The following is a 24,917-nucleotide window of genomic DNA, read 5'->3' as shown; positions in this document are numbered from 1 at the left end:
CATTTTTTTCTTGATGAAAGAAACAAAAAGTCTTTCATTGAATAGCAATATTTAGAAATATATATCATAGAACTATCTTCCTTGAAAGTACAGGTCTATTCTTTAAAAACTCTGTGCAGCATGTATGACCTATATTTATCTTTTGTTAGTTATCACTATAAAAAAATATCAAGGCAGAGGTAAAACAGTGTTTGGCTTTCTGCCACTTAGAAAGGCACTGAGTTAGTTGGAAGTAAGAACACAGATGGTTGTATAAACTGCTTTGTTTCATCTAGCCTGTTCAATTCTTGGTTCTCTCTACTATGCAGAACCTAGCAGAGTTTTCAATCTAAGCTGAAGCCCTTCTGGTCTTTGAGAAACTCTCTAATCGTTCTTAAGATGTAGTTACATCTCCCTCAGAGCTCTGACTGGCTCAGGTTTCAATCTTGGAGGCCTACAGCCAAGGTGAATGTGTATTATAGAACACAGCTTATTTCTGGTTTCAGAAGATCCTTGGAAGGGAAGATCTCATTGATTCCTACAGGTCTACACTTTTTAGCAAAACAAGCAGCATTTCTCTATTGCTCTGAGGTTCATCTTGCCAGTGGCAGACCATGAATGCAGTGGGAACTGACCCTTCTCGACCAAAAACACAGCTTAGCAGCACTGAAACAAGGCCTGTGGTAGATCATCAATCACATCTCTGCAAATCACCTTCTAACATAACACTTCTCATTTTTAATTGCCTTTTGCCTAGCCCACCCAGCATTCTCTTCCAGCTGAAAACTGCTACAACATAAGATTTCTAACTCCTCTCTGGGACCAAGAAAGGACCAAGATACTTTTACCTTGTGTCAGCCCGCAAGTCTTCATGTGAGCTACTCTTCCTCCTCAGTTTGATTACAACTCAAAATTCTGGCTTAGATTAATACAGGTGGGTATTGTACTTTTTGAATACCAAGAAACTCCTGCTTATTTTAGAGTTCAAAGCAGAACCCTTTGTTTCTGTAATACCTTTAAGGATAATAGTGGGAGACCTGCTTGTCCCCACTTGCATTCCCATTCTCTTTCTTCAAGAAATTGTTCTGCAGTTTGCTTCACCGTGCCAGCACAAATTTGTTAGAATAATTTTGACAGGGTGGCTTGATGTTAGAAAGATGTATGCCAGCTCAGGTCCCATGTGTCACTCAATATTAATTCAGGTATTAATTCAGGTATTGCACAGCCAATGCAGAAGCAAAAACAAAATAAAAGCAAAGGGCCTGTAGAAGTTGTGTATCATGAATGTGCTGTATGTCCATGTCTTTAATTCAGGTCAAATGTGTAGTGCTAGGTGAGCTGGCATTTTCCAGATTTGGTGCTAATGATCATTGCAATATTACTTGAGGAAAACCACTTTGTCAGACTTAAATTATATTTTTCTCAAAACCAGAAACCTTCTTATACATTTTCATGTGGTCTGAGGATGGCAATATTCTAACCAGCTGTGAGGACAGATACTTACAGTAAAAAATTCACATCAAATGAATAGATTTTGTTGAGGTCTGGAAATACTTTGAGTCCAGTATTAAAAATACCACTGAAAGAGAGGAGAAACAGAAAGAATTACTGCATCACTGAACAACAACGAACAATGTATTTAAAATGTTCAACAGGGCAGGATGGTTATTGTATCCTCTCTGTTGTCAATCAATTCATTTATCATCAACTGTCCAAAACAGAAGGATGCAAGAACAGTAGAAAAAATTCAAAATGCCAGACTTATAATAAATAATGGAATCTAAAAAATGAGAACACATATTAATAAGACAGCCAGGCAGATCTGCAGAGGGAAGTATCTTATGAGGTTGATAGGAAGAAAATAATTTAAACTCTGGTTTATTTTAACTTGATATATTAAGGCTGCTTCAGTTAATAGTCTGGACCCCCAAATCTTTCAGTGAGGCTAAGAGTTGTTCATACAGCTCTAAAAAGGGAAATTGTCTAAAATATGAAATGCTTACAGCCCCTTCTTTATGAACTCCTGTAGAGTGAAAACACCTGTAGTTCTCAATTTTTAAAACTATTCTCCTGAAATGGAATTTTTTGCTACTTCCTTTTTTTATTTCACATCTATACGAAAAACCTGGACAAATCTTTCCTCCTTGCCACTACCACCACCACATACACTCGGAAGCCTTTCTTCCAAATATTACTCAAAATCACAGAAGTTTCTTTAGAAAACTAGGACATTTTTAGGATTTCTTTCTGCTGTAGAGGTCATATGAAATCAGGTGTCTATAGGTGAGCTTTTCACATTTGGCTAACAGGTATGCTTTAAAACCCTGTGTAAATGTGTAGTAAATACTAAAGACATGTATATATCTGTGGTGTCCCTCCTTCCCACTATTTCCTACAAAAATAAAGTAAGACAGCACTTATCATAAGAAAGGAGCTAGCTGTGGAATTTTCCTAAGGAATATTAGTGTATTCTAGATATTTAATGGATAAGACAAATGGGAGAACTACTGATCAGTTTGTGAACATGTTTTCCATTCTCACAAAACTAGTAAGAGTTCCAACCCCTACCCTTGCTGGCTTTCTGTCATTAGAATAAAGCAAGGGAAAAACATGGCAGTCAGCTCCAAAATCAAAAGCAAACTAACAAAACTGCTACAGTGTACAGAGTAATCTGTGAGATTTAAGTACCAATTTGTTGCAGGTACTAAATACTTACAGGTATTTCAAAAGTGGGAGGTTCTTAAAAGCATCTGGATCTATGTAATCCAAGTTTCTAAGATTTCGAATTTCACTGTAAAAAGGGAGGAACATTGATAATTAATGTTTAATAACATATCACAACAGAAATCAGCAATGTTAAAATGAAATTTCAGGGACCTAATTCCTGAAACCAGCTTTTTGTACTGGACAGCACTAGCTCAAGACCAGAGCAATCTTACAATGATGCATTATCATCTGGATAGGTGCCATCCTGGGGACTGGCCTTTTGAAGCAAGGGGATAAGAAGTACCTAAGATTTGATTATTGATCCTTTGTCTGCATGGCCCTAAAATCAAAACAAATGCCCTGTGGTAATGGCTATTACTTTGAACATGGTGAGGGTTTTGTGTCTGCAATATTGAGTAAAAATAAGAAAAGTAAAACCTTTGTTATTTGTATATAATAATAATCCTATCATATTAGAACCATTATGCACCATATAATTTTGTGCAGTTTTTCTGCTTACTTTCTTCACGGGTCTGACAGTATTTTGTATTTTTTTTCCTGTCTTTTACAGAGCTCATCAAGAGATGGCTCAGTCACTTAAATCAACTTTGTTTTGTGACTTGAAATGGACACAGCATTCACTGCATAGCCATGCCCAGCAGTATAGAGGATAGCATATCTTCTTGCTATATAACAAGGCAAGACGTAACATAAACTTCATTCCTTATATCTTCTGTCCACAGCTGAGTCTTTAAATACTTCTATCCAAGAGAAAGCTTGGTCTGAAAATGGCTTTTTAGTCCGCACCTGTTGAAAAACCAGCCTGACACTAATCACAGCTATGCCATGATGGTGCTTTCTGTAGGTGTGTTGGTGGGGATGCTGCCCCTCCCGCCAACACCATCATTGCCTGGAATCATGACTTCCTCATTTTTCTGAAATGTTTGTCTCTTCCCTTAGTACAATTCCCCTCAATATTTCTAATTCCTCTATTTTCTAGCAGATTTCTTTATTTTCTATCTATAACAACAGTCATCAGTCTGGCTGCACCATGCAGACTCTGCCAAAATTCTCAGTATTGAGGTAGATTCAGTAGACCTACCAATTTTCATATTTTATCAAAAAAGCCTTCCCCCATCACATGCAGATTTTAATTTCTTGGACTCTTTACTGATTCCAGCAGGATATGTATGGTTTTGCATGTTTGCTTCTGTTTCTCTGGACACTGGTCTCATAACACTGCTGAAACAACTCTCAGCCTTTTTTAAAATAGAAACCATATAGAAAGAATGCCTTTCAGGCATTCCTTCTGATACAAGCAGTGCAGCAATGGGTCTGAAGAAAACATTTCTAGCTACTTATATAGAGAAATTTGATAAAGATGACAGATTTAGATGGCATGGTGGTGCAGGTTATGTGGGTGATCTTCCAGCCTTCCAGTCAGTCAAAGAAGTGCTGCTACTGAACAGAGACCCAATGGGCAGAAACCAGTAGTATTCAATTTACCACAGCCTAACTGTGCCAAATAACCTATATAATGTAAGAATCAGAAAATTAGGATTTAAGGCTACCTCTGGCTCTGGAATTGTTTTAATAGGATAAAATCAACCCAGACAAGTTGTCTAAGAAATAGAAGTGGGAAAAGAGACAAAAATTAGTAAATAAATCACTATGTAGACACTGGTACAAAGACTTCAACCTCTCTGTATATTGTTGTACTGACAAAACAGTTCTGCTTCACCTTTCAAGTCATCAATTTTCTCTCTGTTTACTAAAACACTGCAAGGAAATGAGGATTTCCCTTTTACTTGCATGTTAAATTGATGTCATGAATTGCTCTAATACTGCTACTGTAGTGCTGCTGTGAACTAGTCTTCACATCTGTTAGCTACTTTGAACTGTAGCTGTGTTTCTGCATTTGAAAGAAATCCTCTCAGTGTCAGTTTCTTGCTTCTCTCCAATTATTTTATTAGTTATGTAGCTATCACATTCCCAACAGTGGAATTTGCTTCATAAACATTAACTGACATGTTTTTTCCATCACTGGGTGCTTTAAAAATGTTGGACTTGTGAGCTTCCTGGCGTGATAATCCTCTGTGGACCAAGCATATTCCAGGGAAAGAGAGACTTCAGTTCAGCCTTTAGCCTGGAAATGGATAATGCACTGGAGCATCAAAGAGTCATCAGGTTTTGTTTTGTTGCTATTTATAGTATTCTGCCTAAATTATTTGAATGAGGGTACTGGAAATAAGAATTCAAAATCAGCAGATGGTACTAAAATTGAAAGAACAAAGTAATGTAATGAGATACAATTTTGATTTCTGAAGTAATTGGGCCATGAGAGGACATTTGCTGATTAAAAAAGGCAAATAAAAAGCTAACTAATCTGGGAATAAAATATTTTAAACAGCCAGATGAGACAGCACAGTAATGAGAGAAAATCTTAAATCATGTGAATGAGGGAATCAATATGATTCAACTAAACACTGGGAAAAGGCTTATATCCCTGCTGTTTCATTTTCTTGAACTGGTAATGTTTGGATTCAAAAAGAAGCTTTTATATAAACTGTATTTATACTTGCAATTCATCCTACGCTTTGTATTGCAGAGGTGCTTTAAAGCCCAAAAGGAAGAAAAGGGCCACTGTGGAGCAGACAGCCAGGCTGAGCAGTGTCTAGTCAAAACAGATGAGAGAGGTATAAAAATAAAAGGTAACTTGACGAAAGTGAGTGTTGCACTTAAGAAAAAATGAGGTTAGAAATCCAATTTTCCCTACTTCTAGTCCAGTCAAATGTGCCTCCTGCATTTGACTGGCCTGGATATGTGGCCTCTCATTTTATCTGGGTGAAAACCAGAAAGACCCTGTGTGCTGTGGATAAATGTAGGTAACGCCAAGGCGACCACAACACACAGCTGAAGTGCAAAGAGTAGATTTATTCCATCATCTTGCTGGCTGGAGGATCCAAAAAAATCAAGTAGAGACACATAGACTGCTAGGCTCATATTAGCAGGGGCAAAGCACAGTGGTGCCTGAGTGCTGCCTTGCATATCAAAGGGGGCTTGGAACACATGCAAGTCTTTACTGGGCTGTATTTTACAAGCTCCAAACTTCTTATCTCCCTTCCCTGCTTACAAAGAGGCCCCAAGTCTGTAAGAAGAATGCTTTTAAGTCTCACAATTTTCTGTTATCTCCTGAGAAAGTTTCACTTCTTCAGTAGGCAAAAAATAACCAAAACACATGGATTCTCTGACACTATTTTCCAACATCTCCTCGGTGCAAGATTGGTCTCTGAATGAAAACAATTCTAGTCAAATTTATTTTTCTCTCTTCTTGCCAATCTTCTCTTTTCCAACCCTTTCCTCCCCACAGACCTTCAAATTCATTTCCGTTCATGAACTGTGCTGCTGTCCTTGCTTTAAATACTCAAACATGATTAATCTTCGAGTACTGGAAGGAATTCCTCCCTAAAATCACAGATGTAAAGTATATCTACTACTCCATTAATATTGGAGCCCATGAAGTTAAGCCCATAAGGAGAAAGGACATTTGAATAGTTCTGATCTCATCAATTAACAGGACAAACTGCATTTCACAATTTCTTTTACAGTAATCAGGCATGAGTAATATACTCAAAGACACATAAATGTTATATGATCTTAATTTTCAAGCTGTAATCAAAAGACTGCTGTGGTGTAAAGATTAATCCTTAAAGGTCCATAAAGATAGAAGAGCAAGTTGATTATCAGTAAATTCATTAAGCAGGGTTTGCACTTTTATAATTTATCTTCTATGAATTGCTGAGTTGAAAATATTGAAACTTGTGAACTTAAAAAGTTACAGTTCTATGACAAGCAACTCTAGGAAAACTGTTAGTAGTTTGAGCTGCCTAAAATGCAGATAAAGCCCAAGAGTATAATTAAAATGACTAGTAAGCTAGTTCCCTGATATCTAAGTGTCTATGAGAGCTGATTTTAAATTACTTTTGAAACGCAGCTTTGACACACTCTGCAAATAGAAAAATCATGGCATACAGCAGTGCTACAATTCTGAGTCCTTCTGGGCATTAAGTGCTTTTAAAGTATAAGAAAACCTGAGACAGTTAGTAGGCATTTTTGTTGACCATTGATGCAAAAAGGCAAAAGGTACCCTGAACAAACATTTCACTTTGCAGTCCTAACTGAAATTACTTAGAGATGCTCATCTAGAAGTTCACAATCAAATCACCATCTGACTGTCCAAGAACAGCAATTCAATTTTCCTTTTTAATGAAAATACACAAAAAAACTTTACTGCATCAAGAATGGATGTGCAGAGAAAGTCACTTGATGTCATAAAGACATGTGTCAAGACTTACAAATAACTATGAACTTATTTTTAGCTCCAAAGCTATAACTGCTTTCAAATCCAAATGAACCTAAAAATGAAACTAATAGGAAGAACTATTCAAATATTAGGCTGATTAATTGAGACATATGTTTGCCAGCTATCTTTCAGAAAGGTTAATATGCTCCTTAAAACTGCGTCCGAATTAGGTGACATTAAAAGAAGCACAAACATTTATATATGGAAGAGGAATCTAAATTTCATTTACCAAATGTGTTTTTCATACCTGCCGTGCAATATTGATACATTCTTGAGTCTGTTTAAGCCCAGAATTCAGAAATTACAAATCTGGTTTTAGAATAGCAATATAATCATGTCGTGCTGTGATACCTACAAAGACTAAGGATATCCAGGTCAGCAATTTTGAAATGTTTTAAATAAGCTTTTTTTCATGGTCTTTTAATGACCTGGGCCCCCCTCTCTACCTTCTGTGACTTTGTAGCTACCTTAGCTTCTCTCACGTGTTCACCTACTTCCGTGCTTTATTCCCCCCCTGCAGCCAAACCATCCATGTTATTTCATCTGCCTGTTCCAGCCTTTGCACCAGTGGCACCAGAAGACTGGCTTACGCTCCCAACAGCCTACTCCCTACCTCCAGACTGCAGATTTTAACAAGATTTTTCTGCACAGCACTTATCCCAGCTCTGAAATTCACTGCAGGTACACAGCATTCCCCCACAAATCTCTTCAGTCTTCCTCTCCAGTGCTTCTCTCTTTCCCTGCAGCGCTGTATCCCATGGCCTGGCATCAGGAGCTGCCCAAGAGAAGTGCAGCCTGGCCCAGAGGATGGTGGGGCTGCTCTGCCCTTGGCAGCCTCTCACTGCAGAGCTGCAGAGTGGTCCCCCAGCAGCTCTCCAAATGACGTCACGTATATGAGGGCAAGCCACTTGAACCATAACCTTTGGCCTTGTTCCCAAATGCTGAGAGGGCTTTTTATGTGGTTGTATAAGAGGAGAATGCTTTATGATTAGGAGAAGAGAGTAGAGAGAAACCAGGGGAGGGTGAGCCAAAACACAGAGAAAGGAGGAAAAGAAAGAATGAATTTTTCTGAGGTTCTGTTTGCAGGAATGCTTCCCCGAGAAATAGAGACCTAATTACAACAGGTTTTTATTTTGTGTAATGTTACCAAGCTTCAGTTCTACTAGTAAAGCAACTACACAAAGACACTGATGACTAATCAGTCCCTTTCACAATTACATGTACAAAATATACATACTTATGTAATTGTATGAGAGAGAAAGATCTGAAATTGTAAACAGACATGGTTAAAAATGTAAATACAAAAAGAAGAAACAAGAAACCATTGTGAGACCAATTTAACACAATTGGGGAGAAAAAAAACCAGCAGAAATTTGTTCCTTATTTGCATCTTCATAGAGTGGAAATTTTGCCATCAATTAAACAGCAAAATGAGATGTGGCTCATTAAAATACAGCAGGTCATCAGTATCCTTAGTTTGCAGAAGTTGCTCAGTACTTGAAAGGCATGTATGCATAAAAATATGATTTGTGCTTAAAGAGCTGAGGTCTGGGAGGAACAGAAAGTCAGGACAGAGGTACATGAATCAAATAAGTACTGAGAAAATGGGTTGCTGAAGATCAAGGCTGAAGTTCACTAACTAAGCTTGGCAGACAGATCGTGATGAACACAGGATGCCTATTCACATAACCCTTGGCTTAAAGCAAAGCATTAGTTTCTCCCTTCCACAAACACTGAATTTTCTCTTGAAAAGTTCTTATGTCTAAAAACAAATGTTTTGAGAATGAAACTGTGTGTATAAGTTTCAGTTAGGGTAAAAAGATTATTTACATAAAGCTGCACTTTATGAAAGTTCAAAGGAAAACAAGCTGTAAAAATAAAACTCCGTGAAATTATTTTTCTAAACTGTTAATCTCAACCTCCTTTAAAATACTTCGTGATAATCTTAACCTAGTATTATTTTAGCAATAATACTTTAAAAATACTATGTAAATGGAGAATGTTAAATTAATGCATAGCACAAGTTACAAATTTATCCCTGTATTATCCTGTTGTTTGGAAAGTAAATCAAACTCAACAGTGAGAGGTTTTAACAAATCAGTTATAGAAACAATGCATAAAAATTATCAAATCTATAAATTGCTTTCTTTCACAACTTATATGCAACTGTCTAACTTGCCAGATGCTTGGATATTCCCTGATTAAATTGTACATGTGCCTTACTTCCAAACAGATTTTATAAACCTGGTAAGCACTTTCAAGTGGTAGAGGTGGCCCCTCTTTGTGGGCTATCTGCAAAGTCTTGGTGTTTTCCTACAACTTTTGTGAGCAGAGTTCTGATGTCTTGTCCTGGGTAATATCTTTGGATCATGTGCAGGAAAAAAATAAATCTTGTATGTCTGTCTATAGTTTCTCTTGGCAGTGCTTTGTGAGAAATACAAGGGGTCCCACTTTGCCCTACCCTTGTATATTGGAGCAGGAATCATTCCCTCCATCCCTCCCCACAAGCCTGTGCCAGGGGTGACGTGAGAGTAGGTGCCTGTGGACTCTGCTGACTCCTGCACTCTCCTGAGACCTGCAGCTTCCCAGCCATGGACAGCACATCCAGGCCTGGGGGCTGGAGGGGGTGTGATTTTGGAGCTTTCTGGAGCATTTTATCTTTAATTTCTAATAAGGTGAACCGCAAAAGAAGTACCATATGAGGAATTTGTAGTGTATAGTGGCAGATGCTTTATTCATTGCTGATAAAATGTGCTGCCAGTAAATGTTTCATTAAATGTTCATTTGTGTTAAACAAGAAATTTTAAAGACACAACAACTATGAAAGAGGAAGAGAGAATATGGACATGACAGGCTTAGGGAAAAAATATCTACAGAATAGGAAATGGTATTATAACCAAAAGTAAGTACTGATATCACACCAAAGCCTTGCTGTGAAACTCAGGAATACTATTGGAGCATGTAGTTGGCCTGAAGTAGATCTCAGGATCCTCACACTGCTTCTAGATATGCCAGTCAGGTTCATGTTCTCTTAGAGGAGTCACTTACACTCTCCAGCATTAGTTTCTCCCTTTATCTTCATTAACAATAATTACATTTTTCTCCTGTAACTTTGTTAGTCTTTCTGATTCACACTGTGTAAAGTAAAAGGAAAAAAAATCATAGAACTACAGCAGTGTTAAATCATCATCTAATTCAATCTGTTTCCCTGAGTCATGATTAAATAGATCTATGGAATTTCACCATACAGCCTTAAAGGCCTGCAGTGGTAGAGACAATGTCTCCAGGAAAACAATTCTAGTGTTTATTTATACCAGCCATAGGAATACATTTCCTAGAAGCTGCCAGGAGTCTCATCTAATCTACTTTAACATTATTATTACTTTTTCAGACATTAGTGTGAAAATGGGTGGTAGCTTTCACCTCTTGCAACAACCTTAAAAAATCAATCTGCCTCTGGCATGTTTTCTTTCTGGACACAAAAGACTTTTCTCTCTGACCATGTTTTCTGGATCCATGGTGACCAACAGTGCTCTCCCATGGAACCTCTTCAAACAAAAATCTCTGAAATATGCCAAACTGTAATAAAGCTGAGCTGTACAACAGTGGCACACTTTCCAATACCTCCTTTGGATCAGTAATGGAAACATGGAAGAGTACCAGATACAGGAGGGGTCCTATGGAACTCTCTATTCAACACATTACATTCTCATTTTGACAGAGTCCTGATGGATGACAAGAATTCTCTGGATATGTCCCAGCAGTTCTGTAATTGCCCTTAGAGCGTCACTTGGTGTGGATTGGTCAGAAAATGAGAACAAAAAGGTGCAAAAACACTTCCAAGAAGGCTTTTTCCATATTATTCTTGTTCCATTTAATAACCATATAAACACTCTTCGTTTTACTAGTGCACTTTGGGAATGATTACTTATTCTTCATGTCTCCAGCTAGTGCCATTGTTCTCTGTGCTTTGGTCCTTCTGATTTTATTTCTTATGCTTACATTACTGTTTTACACTTACCTGTAGGTGTAAAACAGTAATATAAGCATAAGAAATTGACAAGTAAATTGACAGAAATAATTCTTAATTTGCATTTTATTTCAACTTGACATCAAGTTCATTATGCACTCCCACTAGTTTCTCAGTACATTTACCTACATTTCTATGGAAAGATACAGAAGGGAACCAAAAAGATATATGGAAAACATGCACAATGAAATAAGCTCAAAAAAGAGACTGACTCATTCTACATTATGGAGAAAGGAAATGAAAAAAGAAATATTTAGCTACATAGGTGACAGGAATGACTAACATCAACATATATGTTATTTCCACACATTCCAAATTTATCTCATCACTATATTCATTTATTTAATTACAGTACTTACATGTGAGTGACTTTGCCTAAACTGTTGAAGGAATGGGCCTCCAGACTCTGAAGTGTTTCATCTATAGAGATGTAACTAAACACACAAACAGAAAAATAAACAGGTCTCAGACACTGGGAAGCCACAGCTAGCGCCCATCATGCCACTTCATTTGTCGTCTCATTATTTTTCTCATGCAGCTATGATTACACTCAGAAAGAGAGCAGGATTTAAATCAGATTAACACTTGGCACCAGCCACAAGGCCCTCTCCCAGCCCTTATTTTCTTCCTTCTCCCTCTCTCCACCTTTCTTTGCTTTTTTCCAACCTCAGCATCCCCCGTATTGCTGCCTACCAGCTGCCCCTGTTGTCTTCTGCTGCTGAAGGAGAGCAGCGTGGTGACACGTGGGACACTTCAGGAGAGGATAACCAGGAGCAGCTAAGGCAATGGAGACTGAGCGGAGGCTGTGCTGTGTCAGCTGGCACTGGGGAGCACCGGAGGTGCAGACACATGCGAGGTGTGGGGAGCTGTGTGCTGGCGTTGGCTGTGGGGCAGCAGTGTGAGCAGGGTGGGAAAGGCACTGTGCTACACGGGGAAGGGTGCACAGGGGAATCGTGCTGGCTGAGAGCACTGTGGGATGCTCCTTTGTGTGGAGAAGCTGTGGAGAAAACACTTTGAGGAGCTACAGACAAGGTGTTTGTGAGGTACTCGTGAACGTGTACCAAGAGCATCATCCTAAATCCAGAAAAAGTGTTCCTTATCCTTGACCTTAAAAATACTGAATGTTCAATATGTTCTTAAGTTGGCAGAAAATACCAGGTGAATCCCTTTTATCAATATTTAGTGTATTTGCCTTATTACCAGTGTAAACCAGAAATTTCAATTGCATTTGAATATCCTATAAAACTTTTTTTATTCAGTGATGCCTTCCTGACAGGAATTAGCTCTGCAATTAAGCACGTAATTAAAATGATTTTCTTTCATTCATGTGGAAAAGCAGCACGGGGGGGGGAAAAAAATCTCTGCTTCTGGCTATCAAAAGTACATAGACAGGCATTCATTTAAGAGAAATTGTAGCTCTAAAATTTTTCTTTAAACAAGGTTCAAAAAGAGGACAACTAAATTTTCTATTCATAGATTAAAAAACCATGTTTATTTGTGGAAATCATATAGTAGACACCATATAGCAAAATGAACTGCTGTATTTTGAACAGTAAATACAGTATATATTTCCCTGTTGAAACTTCAGAACATTTTCTAGATGAATTTGCAAAACCAGGAACGATCTGGTAATTTTCATTGCACAGTTTTCATTGCACAGAAATTATGGGCTGGGAGAGCCAAATGAGACATGGTACATTGGAGGCCAAGACATACATATAAAAGTTGTAGTTAAAACACAGGTACTGATTCCCTAACCTGAAGTTTGTATCAAGAGGGTGGGAGTCCATGTTTTGTGGTAGTTGTAATGCTATAAAAAATATCCAGATGGGCATTGATACTATTCAAATTTAAATTGCCAGTGGAGCTTTTGGAGCCAAAGAAGGGCTGACACCCTTTTATATTGAATCAAACTCTGTTCTAAACTAAATTTATCCTTTTTATATACAACATTATACATCCTGTGAGGGATATTCCTCCCTCTCCAAAAAAAAAATCCTAAACAATATCCCATCTATCTGATTAAACTGAGATGGTAAATGAAGCTGCAGATATCCAAGAACAATTACTTAAAAGGATTTTAGGAAGCCTTTATTTCAATATATCTGGATGAAACTATAAAATATAATAGGTGAGGGGCACACTCAGAGACACAGCACGAGCCAAGGACCACGAACACTGGGGCACTTAAATTGTGAGTGTGTAAAACCCCAGGGATCCCTTTGTTCAGGGTCCCTCCTTGGAGGCACCAAACTCGGGCTATTTTGTTATTTAGTTGTTGAATCAAGATGAAACCATTAAAAGATCTGGACATCTGAGACTTTGCTATGGGAAATGTGGGGTCGAGCTGGTAATGGTGTGAATGTGACTCTCAGAGTGGCTCCTGGATGGTTGGACAGGCAAGTTTCCTTAACAGAACCACCTTTATGGGACAAGTGTAGACACACAGCTGGTTCTGCTTCTGTGGACTGTATCCATGCATATATTTGCACACAAAGGAAATGACACAATCTGATCTCACATCAAAATATTAATGTTTTGGTGAAAGTCCATCTCTAGTCTAGAAATGCCCCTGGTCTCCAATGAGTTGTGCTCCAAATCATGCTGGCAGCTGGAAACAAATTTTTAGCCAGGACCAGCAATTGAATATGGTAATTTTTTATGAGTGAAATGCTTTCCTGTAATTTGCAAACTAAAAAAAAGCTATAAAGCTTTATTTATCACATCGACTTCAATAACAGAGGAGTGGTCTTGTTCACAAATGCACAGAATGCCTTCCTGCAACCGGTTCAGGTTATAAACAATATAATTATTACTTCAGTTCTAAAACGTAAGTGGTGAGGTAGCAAAGGTACCCTAATATTTTTATTTCATAAATTTTTATACACAAAGACAGAATTTTGGAGGAGAGTAATTTTTAACAAAGATTTAAAAGAATAGTATCAGAAACTGAACAGAACTTACATCCTAGAGATGTTGGGGAGATTGGAAAAAGCATCACTTGGAATTTTTCTTAGATGAGTCTCCAAAAATCTCCTAGAGAAATTAAAAATTGGCAGTAAATATTCTTTAGTAACTACAATTTAAAAGTCCTACACATCTTCAGCTCTGCTCCAATATTTTTGTTCTTATCTTGCCTTTTCTCTGTGTTGCCGTCTTTGCCTCATTTCTATTTCTGTTACATTATGTGGCTTGTTTTGTTTGGTGTGCTCCATCAATCTAAATTGTAGCTTTCTGCATCATCTCTCCCAAGAACTCAGCAGTCAGTGGTGATGATGGGCCTTCCAAAACTCCAGAGCATGGCCAGCAAAACATATTTGCCCATTGAAGCTAATGAAGTATTAAGAGAATTATTTTAATCATTTCAGGCTCCACAACAATATCCCATCCCTCATTCTGAGCAAAAAATTCAGGCATGTCAGCCAAAATTGAATTAGAGCAATTGCTACTACCTCCCCAGAATTCTCCATTTTCTTTGCAATAAATAGTACATTCTTCCCCCTCAAACATCTGATGCGGGGGTGGCATGTACCTTACCCATCTGCAGGAGATTTCAGAAAAAGCCACAATATTTAAGGGAGATACTTATCAACAGCCAAGCTCTTAATCGAATTAATCTCCAGCAGACTCTCCTCTAAATAAGAAAGGAGGAAATACTTTTGAAAATCAGCCTATGATAGCTGTTAAACTTACAACCTGTTGTTGTTAATCTTTCGTTTTCCAATACAGTTTGGGAATACATTTACAGAATATCTAGTCAGTGAATAGTTTGAAGAATAATCACGAACAAATGAAAAACTTTTCCCCTAGCTGCTATTTAACAACAGTTAAAGAAGAAAAGAAATAAACAAACTAGGATGATTTCCTGATTCTGTTTTGTTTCATAATGCCAAGTATCTGATTACTACAAATACATTTGATTTACATAGCCAAATATATTATCCTCTAGAGATTTATCAAGCTTCTGGAACTTGCATACAAGAAATAAAACTGGAGTTAATAACAATATATGTAGAGATTCTCCAAGGTTTTGTCTTGAATTAAAGTATAAATTAAGAGAATGCACATTCCTATAATCTCAAGGGAAGAATCTACTTCCCCAGTCTGCCTTCTCCACTCCATATACTTGTTACAATAATGAGTAAAGACTTCTACTTTTCCAACAGTGACTTGATGTTTCTCCTGACCTCAACACACCTGGCTCCAAACAAGCTCCCAACCACAGGAATGTCAATTGGTCAAGAGGTTATGTCCATATAGATGTTATTTTAATATCCACAGCATTATCAGTGATATTACTTCAGTAAGATATATTAGGGAAGTAAATATATATTTCACATAGTTGCCTCTTCATTTTGAAAGAATTTTTAAATGCACATCTACAAAACACAATAATTAAATACACACCACCCAAAGAATTTCAGATTTAAATGATATGATTTATAATTTGAATCGTGTCAACAAAAGCTTTATGTATTTTAATGAACTATTCTCCACTGATGCAGAGGGAAAAATTTACCATACCTCAGCATGAAACAGAGTTTGTCAATTCGAAACAAAATTAAAAATTTTACATTCAAAATTAATTTTTTTCTGAGAAAATTATTACAAGCAGTGACCTAGCTTTTATATAGGAGAAATAAACACAACAACAAAGTAATGGCTAGGTAAACAGCTATTGACATATTGGTTTCTGGTTCTTTATATCCAATTCAATATATTTTTAAATTATTCTGAGTAGCAGTCTTTCAGTGGTGCAAAAATAACTATAAAAAGGCATTTCGCGTAGTGAAATTCGTGCTGAGCTTACCAGAAGATGATTACCACCTAGTGTCCAATGCTAGTATTACCAATGTAGTAGGAATGAGGGAAAGATTCACACAGCAAAGGAACTCTGCAAGTAGGGAATCACTTCTGAATATGCAAGACTACATAGCTGCTTTTCTAGAATTAGCAGTCCAACAGAATAACATAAAGTGTCCCTCAAAACTGGCCCAGCCCTAAGAAATTAAAGAAATACTAGATTCCTTCAAAAAACAAATGAAATTGTACAGTGTTTGGGACAAGTAGGTACTGAAAGTAAGCTCTTACTGCTAATGTATCCTCTTCCTACAAACTGAGGTACATCCAGACACTCTCAGACTGACAGGCAAGAATTTAGGTTGGTTACTTGTGAGTTTACAGCAAATAGAAAACACCAATCCACAATGTTGGAGCTTATCATTGCTCAATTTGTGATCACCCAGTGCTTCTGACTGGATTTGAGTAAAAAAAGACTTTATAGGAAGGAATGATCCCATCCTCAGTCAGTTTTCAGATGACACCAAGATGAGCAGGAATGTTGATCTGCTGGAGGGTAGGAAGGCTCTGTAAAGGGTCCTGTACAGGCTGGAATGATGGGCCAAGGCAACTGTATGAGGTTCAACAAAGCAAAGTGCCAGCTTGCTGTGTCCCCTCCCCTTGTGCACCTCCAGCCTGGTGGGGTAGAATGAGAAGCATAAAAGGCTGTGACTCTCTAAGCACTGCCCAACAATAACTAATACATCCTTGAATAACCAACTTTTTTTCCAGCACAAATACAAATCCAAACCAATCCATAGCATGATACTTGGTACTATGAAGAAAATTAACTCTATTCCAGCCAAAATCAGGCCACTTCTCTGCAACTTTTTTTTTTCTTTTCATTTGCTCCCAGGCCTATTAGGTCCTTTGCCTGGCAATGCAGCCTGAGGAAATGGAGCTCTACCTGGCATAGAGGATAGACCAAACAAGCACTGAAGTGTACTGGACGTACAGCAATCCACGGGACCAGACATGTTGCAACTAAGGGCAATGAGGGTGCTGGCTGACATCATTCTGAGGCTACCCTATTATCTTTGAAATATCATGGTGATCAAGGGAGGTTATATCTGAAAAACAAAAGCAGCATGCACATCTTCTAGTGCGGCACAAAGAAGGATCTGAGGAAACACAGGCTAATGGCTGCTATGTAGTTATTTTTGTGTGCAAGTGATTTCATACATTTCAATGTCCTTTTGCAGGTGCTATGTACACCAAAAAAATCTTTTATTTTCATCTATATTTCTATCTTAATAATTCCTAACATTCAGTTTGACTTTTTGACCTCTGCCAAGCAGCTGGCAGCAATTATAGGCACGTAGTGGTTCTCTGATTAAAAGCAATAATAGCCAGCAATTACAGCCTATTCTTACTCTCTTTCCCTGTAGGAAGTGAGCCTCTTCTGACTGTTCTTTCCTGAAATTTCCTAGTCCTGTTTGAACTCTCTTTGCAGCAATTTTTAGGCTTTTAGTTCAATATTTCAGAAACACAGCTCTTCTCTATTGTAGTTAGAGTACGTTTTATAGCAGGCCATCATAAAAGTTTAAAGTTCAGGGTAAAAAAGGTAGCAGCACTGGGTTTAGGTAAAAATCAAAATTTAGTTCAAAAGTAATGAAATAGGTACGTTTGAGATCACAATACAAGGAAATACATGAGGTAGTAGGGTTTTAATATGGCAATTGGGTGAAGTCCCAGACGACCAGAAAGGATGAAGCATTGTACCCATCTTTTTGAAAGGTTGGAAGGGAGGACTGGGGTAACTATTGACCTGTCAATCTCATCTCTGTTCCTGGGAAGATCCTCCCAGAAGCTATGCTAAGGCACATGGAGAACAGAGAGGTGATTTGAGACAGCACAGCTTCACCAAGGGCAAGTCCCATCTGACCAACCCAGTGGCCTTCTCTGATGGAATGACTACATCAGGGGACAAGGGAAGGGCTACAGATGTCATTTATCCAAGGCTCCAAGTGCACAGGGCAAGGGAGGAGATTCTGCCCCTCTGCTCTAGTGAGACCCCACCTGGAGTACTGCATCCAGCTCTGGAGTTCTAAGTACAAGAAAGATGTGGACCTGCTGGTGTGGGCTCAATGGAGGGCCATGAAAATGATCAGAGAGCTGGAATCCCTCTCTGTGAGGAAAGGTTGAGCTTCTCTTCTGCTGGGCTTTTTCAGCCTGCAGAAGAGAAGGCTCCAGAGACACTTTATTACAGCCTTCCAGTACTTAAAGAGGGTTTCTAACAAAGTTGGGACACGCTTTTTAGTAGTGCCTGCTGCAATAAGGCAGGGTGTTATGATTTTAAAATAAAAGATGGTCAATTCAGACTAGATGTAAAGGAGACATTTTTACAATGACCATGGTGAAATCCAGGCGCAGATTGCTTATAAAGGTGGTAGATAAATCATCTCTGGAAGCATTCAAGGTCAGGCTGGATGGTTCTCTGACCAACCTGATCTAGTTGAAGATGTCCCTGCTCCTTCAAGAGGTGGTTGGACTAGATGGTCTTCAAAGGTACATTCCAACCCAAACTATTGTATGATTCTATGCTAAATTATAGTATTAGGTTTCAATTCAATTAAATTATTCAATTCTATATTTATGTATCTATTTATTTGTGAGAAAAAACTAGCTCAATCTTTTAATGTTGTGTGATTCAACCTTTCTTTGTAAAGAGTGCCATTTAAAATGCCGATTTCATTACATTCAGACAGATGACACTGGCTGGAGTTCAAGAGAGAAGTAATTTTGTTTTAGTATGTGTCAGCAGCTCATTGCCTATATTTAGGCTTAAATTGTAGTGTTTACTATAGCTGGTCTCATTGCTTCAACTTGAGTCCATAGCATTGCACTTTGCAAAATCCTGAGTATCATTTCCCATTGACTTGGGTAAGGTATCAGGACACTGGCTGGTTTGTACAATCTTGAATAGAACAGAAGGTGTTGACATAAGATGGCATTTTGCAGATGGCTTACTTCTCATTTTTGAGTAAAACAAACTACTTTTTCTAGCCTCTAAATTTTGGCTACCACATAGTAGCCAAAAGTGTGGTTAAGAAGCTGTTATGCTATTAGCAGCTTCACAATATATATTGTTAAATTTTTTAAGACTCTTTAATGTGTATTCTTTGAACATAAGAATATGTAAGTGCTGAGTCCAGCAGAACACAAAAGCATGTTTAAAGTTGAGTTTTTCAGGAACTGAGACTGTATCCCTTTTTCCCTATACCTGTTTTGGAAGATTAGCATTTTACAGCAGTCTCTCTGAACTGCATGTGGTAAGGTTCAGTCACACTTGGTGATGAAGGCAGATCATTTAGACATTTTTAAAACATTTCCTGAGACAGTCCAATTTTCAAAATATAATCACCTTTTATATACTGTTTGGAGGTTCTGTAAACTCATGTTAAGGAAAACATCAAACATTTCTCAATTTTGCAAATATATAAGCAGACTATATGAGTCAGATTCATGAAAAGTTGCCCTCTCCACTGATATTTGCAAAAAAAATCTGTAAATCATTCCTTAGTAGTCGCATGGTTTGGTTTTTTTTTTTTTTTTTTTAATTTAGGCTTTTTCTTTCCTTTCACAGATTCAAGAGAAGGCTGTTGTGTGCTTCTGAAGTGTAACGGGTTGGAAATGTTATGTCAAAAGAAAACACTGTAATGAAAACTGATTATAATAGCAATTCAAGATTCAGTGTAGTGTAACACTTACAGAATCAGCCTGTTAAACCAGTGTTGAAATCAACTCCAAAAATAAGAGTTGTTTAACTCTGGTAAAAACTACTTTTTTGCTACTATGATGATCAAAACTCATCAAAACTCAAGGAAATGATACAAATTAATTTCTACTTCCTTATCACCAGTGTCTTCTGTAAAAAATGTGTGATATTCTCATTGAGGTTAATCTCTTCACAGCATTTAAAACAGAACTACTTGCAGTCCTCCTATTTTCTGTTGAGCAAACTATGTATGTAGTTCAAAAATGCTGAAGTAATGCTTGTTTCTACATCTTTTTGGTTTGTGCTTGTACAGTTCCTTGCACTTGATAGGTTTCTGTGCCATGACACAGGAAATTTAAATGTTCCTAATCTACAAGAAATTTTACTGATACAATGACTGATAAGGAATGAAAGAAAATATTGTATTCAATGTTCACAAGATATTAATGTGGTCTTTAGCAGTTTCTCTACTCCCTTAGTCCCTCATTCCTGTTCTTCATCTGCTCACTTTGAGTTGGCCTGTGTATGTACAGTAAAGCCGTGCACAGTTTGTAAGTTACTTCAAGAACCCTTAGAACAGTGCTTCAATTTACCATTGGGATTATGAACAAATCCTTTCACTTTAACATTTCACTTTGACTGAGACAATAGCATATACTGATGGACCTACTGTATGTCAAATGCAGGTTTGTCGTTATGTTAACAGCGGGATTATAGAAGCAATACAATGCCTTTCTAAGCAAAATATGTAGGTAAATATAACAAACATCAGAATTGACAAGAAATTATAGTTTTATGTAAAGCACAGTATTTAGGAAACATGTTGCAGCCATGTACATAGAATTATTTAAATCATTACCTGAAAGACAATTGATAAAACAGTTTCATGGATTTGGTAAGTATAATGGTGTTTGGTAAAAAAATTAATTAATTATTTTAAGAAGGTTCAAATCTGGCTTTGTCTTCAGAAATAGTCAGATACTTTTACAAATGAAAATAACCACGTATTTTTTGGAAAATTAATTAATTGCAACTAAAACATTATTTCAAAATGTGTAGCCATTCTATATTACCTACAAAATATACAGAATATATGGGCATTAATTAAAAGGCAGTACCCTAGCTATGGCAAATTTACTGGAGCAAAGGCAGAACTGTAGCTTAGTACCTAATGTAAAGAGCATATTCTTGAAGCCTGTACTGTTTTTTTACCTATTTATATATCAGTTCCTCTGTCCTTGCCTAACATCCTCTTGTTCAATTTCAATCAAATGTGATTATGGTGATATGAAAAGACACCTGGGTACAGGATGGAAACCTTATTAACAGGGAAGGGAAGGGAAGGGAAGGGAAGGGAAGGGAGAGATTAAATTATTTTAGTAAGTGAATGCAGGAGATGTAATGCACACTGAATAAGAAGCAAAACTTTATTAATTTTACTGTCAAAGAAAAATAATTAAAAATAACTAGAAATAGATCTATAAAATGAAAATAATTGAGAATTGCATTGAGGTGATGCTGGAATAGTGATACCATCTGAATATGTCATCATAATGATGCCAAGAAGCATATTACAATAATTCAAGAATTATGATGCAATTATATCTTTGGAAAAATGTTCAGTGAGGTTTTGGTGATCTGTATGTGTAAGTAAACAAACAAAAAAAAATCTTATACTGAAAAAAGGACATCTCCAAGATCAATATCTGTGCATTCAGGAATTCTGGATAAGCACCTGCATTAACTATATTTGAATAAATAACAGTTTAAAATAAACATACTTTTCTGGCTTAAGTTCATGTCACTTTTCTACTAAAAGAGTTAGAAATAAACTTCTACTGGAATTTCTTAAAATAAGCATTTCTTAAAAAATGGTTCACCCCATTCTCTTAAAGTAGAATAGAGAAATGAGAACAGTTCTGACTGAATAATCAGAATGAAACTTTAATTGGAGTTTCAAGATCCTGTGCATTGAAAAGAGCTCATAATCTCCAAAAGCTGGCAAAGTGTTCCTAGACTCACCAGTCTCTTAGTCCTACAAACCCTACAAAACTGAATAGCTGCACAAAAAACTTTTGAAATTGGCAATCTTGAGGTTCACTCGTTACCACCAAGAAGCAGAATTACTTTGCCTAAAGTAACAAACTTGCTGCATTTAGGGAAAATTGTAGAGTTTCAACATAAAATGTGCAATACGTACAGCTACATATTTCACCTCAAAGAAGCATTTATTTGTTCTTAAGGGTAACAGAAACTTCAATTATTTTGGAATCTTTCGTCTTTGATTCAGAACTGCTGCCTATTGTACAGCAAAAGGATGAAAACATGACGGAATCAGGGGCACACACTTTATAATCTCACACGAAATTCTGTGTTGTTTTAACTGTTGTTTTGACATGTGCAAATAATCCAGTCAAGCATCTGAAAGCACTCTGAACAAAAACCACATATAGGTAAATGTTATGACTCCCATTTAACATATGGAGGGAAAGAGATATTAAGACATTTGCAGAGAGCAAGGGACTACAGAATTGGGTACAGTCCACCAGACTTCAGCAATTCAAATAAGAGAACAGAAGGAAAATAAACACACTTTATCTGGAGAGAAAACTTCAAATTGAAGTAAAAAAACTGTGGTGGGGGTTTTGTGTTTGATTGGGTTGTGTTTCATTTGCTTGTTTGTTTGGGGATGCTGTGTGTGAAGAGTTCTGTCTTCCTTATTTCCTCAGATAATTCTCCCATTTGCTTTCAAATAAAAGACTATGCACCACATGTTCTACTGCTTCTACCATACACTATAAAATCACAATTGTCATTACCCAGAATATTTTTTTGATGTGGCAGGGAGAACACATCTTGAGAAGTTTGCAATGGTCACTCTAATAGGTGCACATGATTAAATTTCACCCCAAATAAACAGAAAAATATTTCTCTGTTGTTTTTATTAATTACTTTTCCCACAGAAATAAGATCTTCACGGGGTGTTTTTGTCTTTTCGAAACAATGGCTTATTATTTTACAGCCCCCATTACTACAGGTGTTTAAAACACTAGAATTCCAGTGGCCAAAGTGCTTTATTTGTGGAGCTGTATGCAGAGAGGTACTTCTCAGCCATCAAACAAGCATATTTCAAGGGACGTATCAAATTTCATTATGTGATCTCATTGTTTCTATTAACTATTTTAAATGCCTGGACAAAGGCACTTTCTCCTATGAACTGAAAATGCTATATTTTCTAACTTATCATGGTCGATTTCAAAGAACATACTACTTGGTCCATGTCATAACATTACTGCAATTTCAACCTAAATAAACTGTGTATATAAAAGTATAATAACAAAAAAACTTATATAATTTAAAATCTTATTAACTTAAATACTGCAGTCTAACCATACAAAAAATTAAAGGCAAGCAAAAATAATGGAAATAACACAAATATTTTTTTCTTTCTTTCTAGGCAAGTGACCAATTTAAGCTTTTACTTTCAGTGTTAAAAAATCTGAGAAGCATTCAAATAAGTGAAAATAATTTAATGTTCTTATTTATATAAAGTCCTTATTTATAGAAAGTTCTTATTTATATAAAGTCCTGAGAATCATTATCAAGACATAAACGAATCAATCTGTTACTGGTTCACCTTACAATTAAATCAACTGAGTTTGAGTTAATTTACATTATCAGAAAGTAATCTATATTTACAAGTGAACCTTCCCATAGAGACTATAAAACTTTTGTACCTCAAGAAACAAAGTAAAAGCCAGGAGTGATTAAGCTGTTCAGTTGTAGCTGACAGGTGCCATTTCAGTCTCATCACAGTATTTGACTGACAGATATAATACAAGATGCTCATCTGGACTGGCAGCAGGAACCTGGACAAGATCTTCTACTGTGCCCATAATGTACCAAACACTTAGGCTGAGCTACCTGAATTACTCTATCACTTTGGCAAGCTCTGAAATTGCTGCTTTATCCCAGAATCCACACTTTTATCTGAAGTACCCTGTCTCCCAGACAGTGTACTTGGATTCTCAATTCTCACGGATTATTTTTCTTTTCCGGCTTTGACAAAGCTGAAAATGCACAGAAGATTTTGTGAAAGTCTTTGTGAGATTCCTTGGTTTTTAACCACAAAATTGTGTTTGATCTACCTTTGCTTCCCCTCATCCCCTAAGCACTTGCCACACAGAATCCAGCCTACTGCTCATTTCGCCCACAAACAGCCCAGTTACATATTTCCCCACATTTTTTTCAGAACTCTTAAGATCCAATGAACCATCTCTTCACAGCTCTTTAAGGTTTGAGTGTCACTTTTCCTACCTCCTCCTGCCACACGCAATCTGCACACTGCCGTTCTGCTGTCCTGTACCGCCCAGGTAATCTGCAGCACCTCTCCCCTCTCACCGCTTCCTCATCCCATAGGACATCAGCTCAGAGCATCTCCTGCCTGCAAAGTATGAACACTCACAGGTGGCTTCCCTAAACCATCCCAATGTACTCACAGAGTCTGGGTGTCCTCCGGAAGGCGGGGAATAAAGTAGATGTCCCTGCAAGTGATTTTGTAGTCCTCCCAGTCGGAGCACTCGCAGAAGGCTGAAGGACACCTCTCTGTACCCTGGCTGCACAGCACCAGCACCAGCAGCAACTGGTGAAGGAAGGCTACCGTGAAGCACAGCATCTTCCGCCGTCCGCTCCCGCTCTGCTCCTCGCTTCTCCGAGGAGACGAGGAGATCCTAAAGCTGCACGGGCAGACCACGCTGCCCCGCCGGGAGAAGCTGCCGGGGAAAGGCGGCACCTGTGCTGGACAACGCCGCCTCCTCACTAAGCGGGGTCAGGAAAGGTCTCAGCAAGCCCTGAGCGCTCTCGCCATGGGGCAGGGTCCCTCTCCTCGCCGCGGCCCCGCGCCCATCCCGCCGGCCATCCTGGACCTGCCCCGCACCCCTCCTGCGGGGTCCCCCGGGGCCCGTTCCCCGGCAGTGCCCCGGCTCCGTCCGCAGCCCTGCGGCTCCGGGGCCGCCTGCCGCGGGCGGCCGGGACTGCGAGGGGCGAGCGGGCTCCTGCCCTACCCAGCCCAGCCCTGCCCAGCCCGGCTCTGCCCGGCCGGGGCCAGAGCCGCCCCGGGAGCGGGACCGGCCCGTCGAGCCCCTTTCAAAGGCAGCGGAGAAACGTCGGACCCCGACCATTCCTGCTGGCATCTTTGCAAAAAGGAACAGGAGCAAGGGGGCTGAGTAAGAGCCATATTAACTCACCTGTGGAAGCAGTGACGTTAAAGCAGACCTTTGCAA

At 38.1% G+C, this 24,917-nt stretch overlaps 1 protein-coding gene across 4 annotated transcripts in view; it reads right to left on the bottom strand.

Annotated features, from left to right (window-relative positions):
- Window positions 1–24,344, bottom strand: part of TSHR (thyroid stimulating hormone receptor) — a 44,755-nt gene extending 20,411 nt beyond the window's left edge. Inside the window, exons 1-5 of one of the 4 annotated variants that reach the window (XM_041400727.1) lie at window positions 24,135–24,344; window positions 14,043–14,114; window positions 11,438–11,512; window positions 2,696–2,770; window positions 1,484–1,558 (exon numbers count right to left, since the gene is read on the bottom strand). In XM_041400727.1, the coding sequence (XP_041256661.1) occupies window positions 1,484–1,558; window positions 2,696–2,770; window positions 11,438–11,512; window positions 14,043–14,114; window positions 24,135–24,310 (473 nt within the window). In that variant the 5' untranslated portion in view covers window positions 24,311–24,344. The remainder of the gene's footprint in view (window positions 1–1,483; window positions 1,559–2,695; window positions 2,771–11,437; window positions 11,513–14,042; window positions 14,115–24,134) is intronic. The other 3 variants (XM_041400745.1, XM_041400736.1, XM_041400753.1) reach the window with 3 other exon arrangements.
- Window positions 24,345–24,917: the final 573 nt, after the last annotated feature.

Source organism: Onychostruthus taczanowskii, unplaced genomic scaffold, assembly GCF_017590055.1.
Source record: "Onychostruthus taczanowskii isolate IOZ18803 unplaced genomic scaffold, ASM1759005v1 scaffold1, whole genome shotgun sequence".
Taxonomy (NCBI): Eukaryota; Metazoa; Chordata; class Aves; order Passeriformes; family Passeridae; genus Onychostruthus; species Onychostruthus taczanowskii.
Note: the sequence above shows the minus strand (reverse complement) of the source record. Positions and strands in the feature narration are given on the sequence as shown.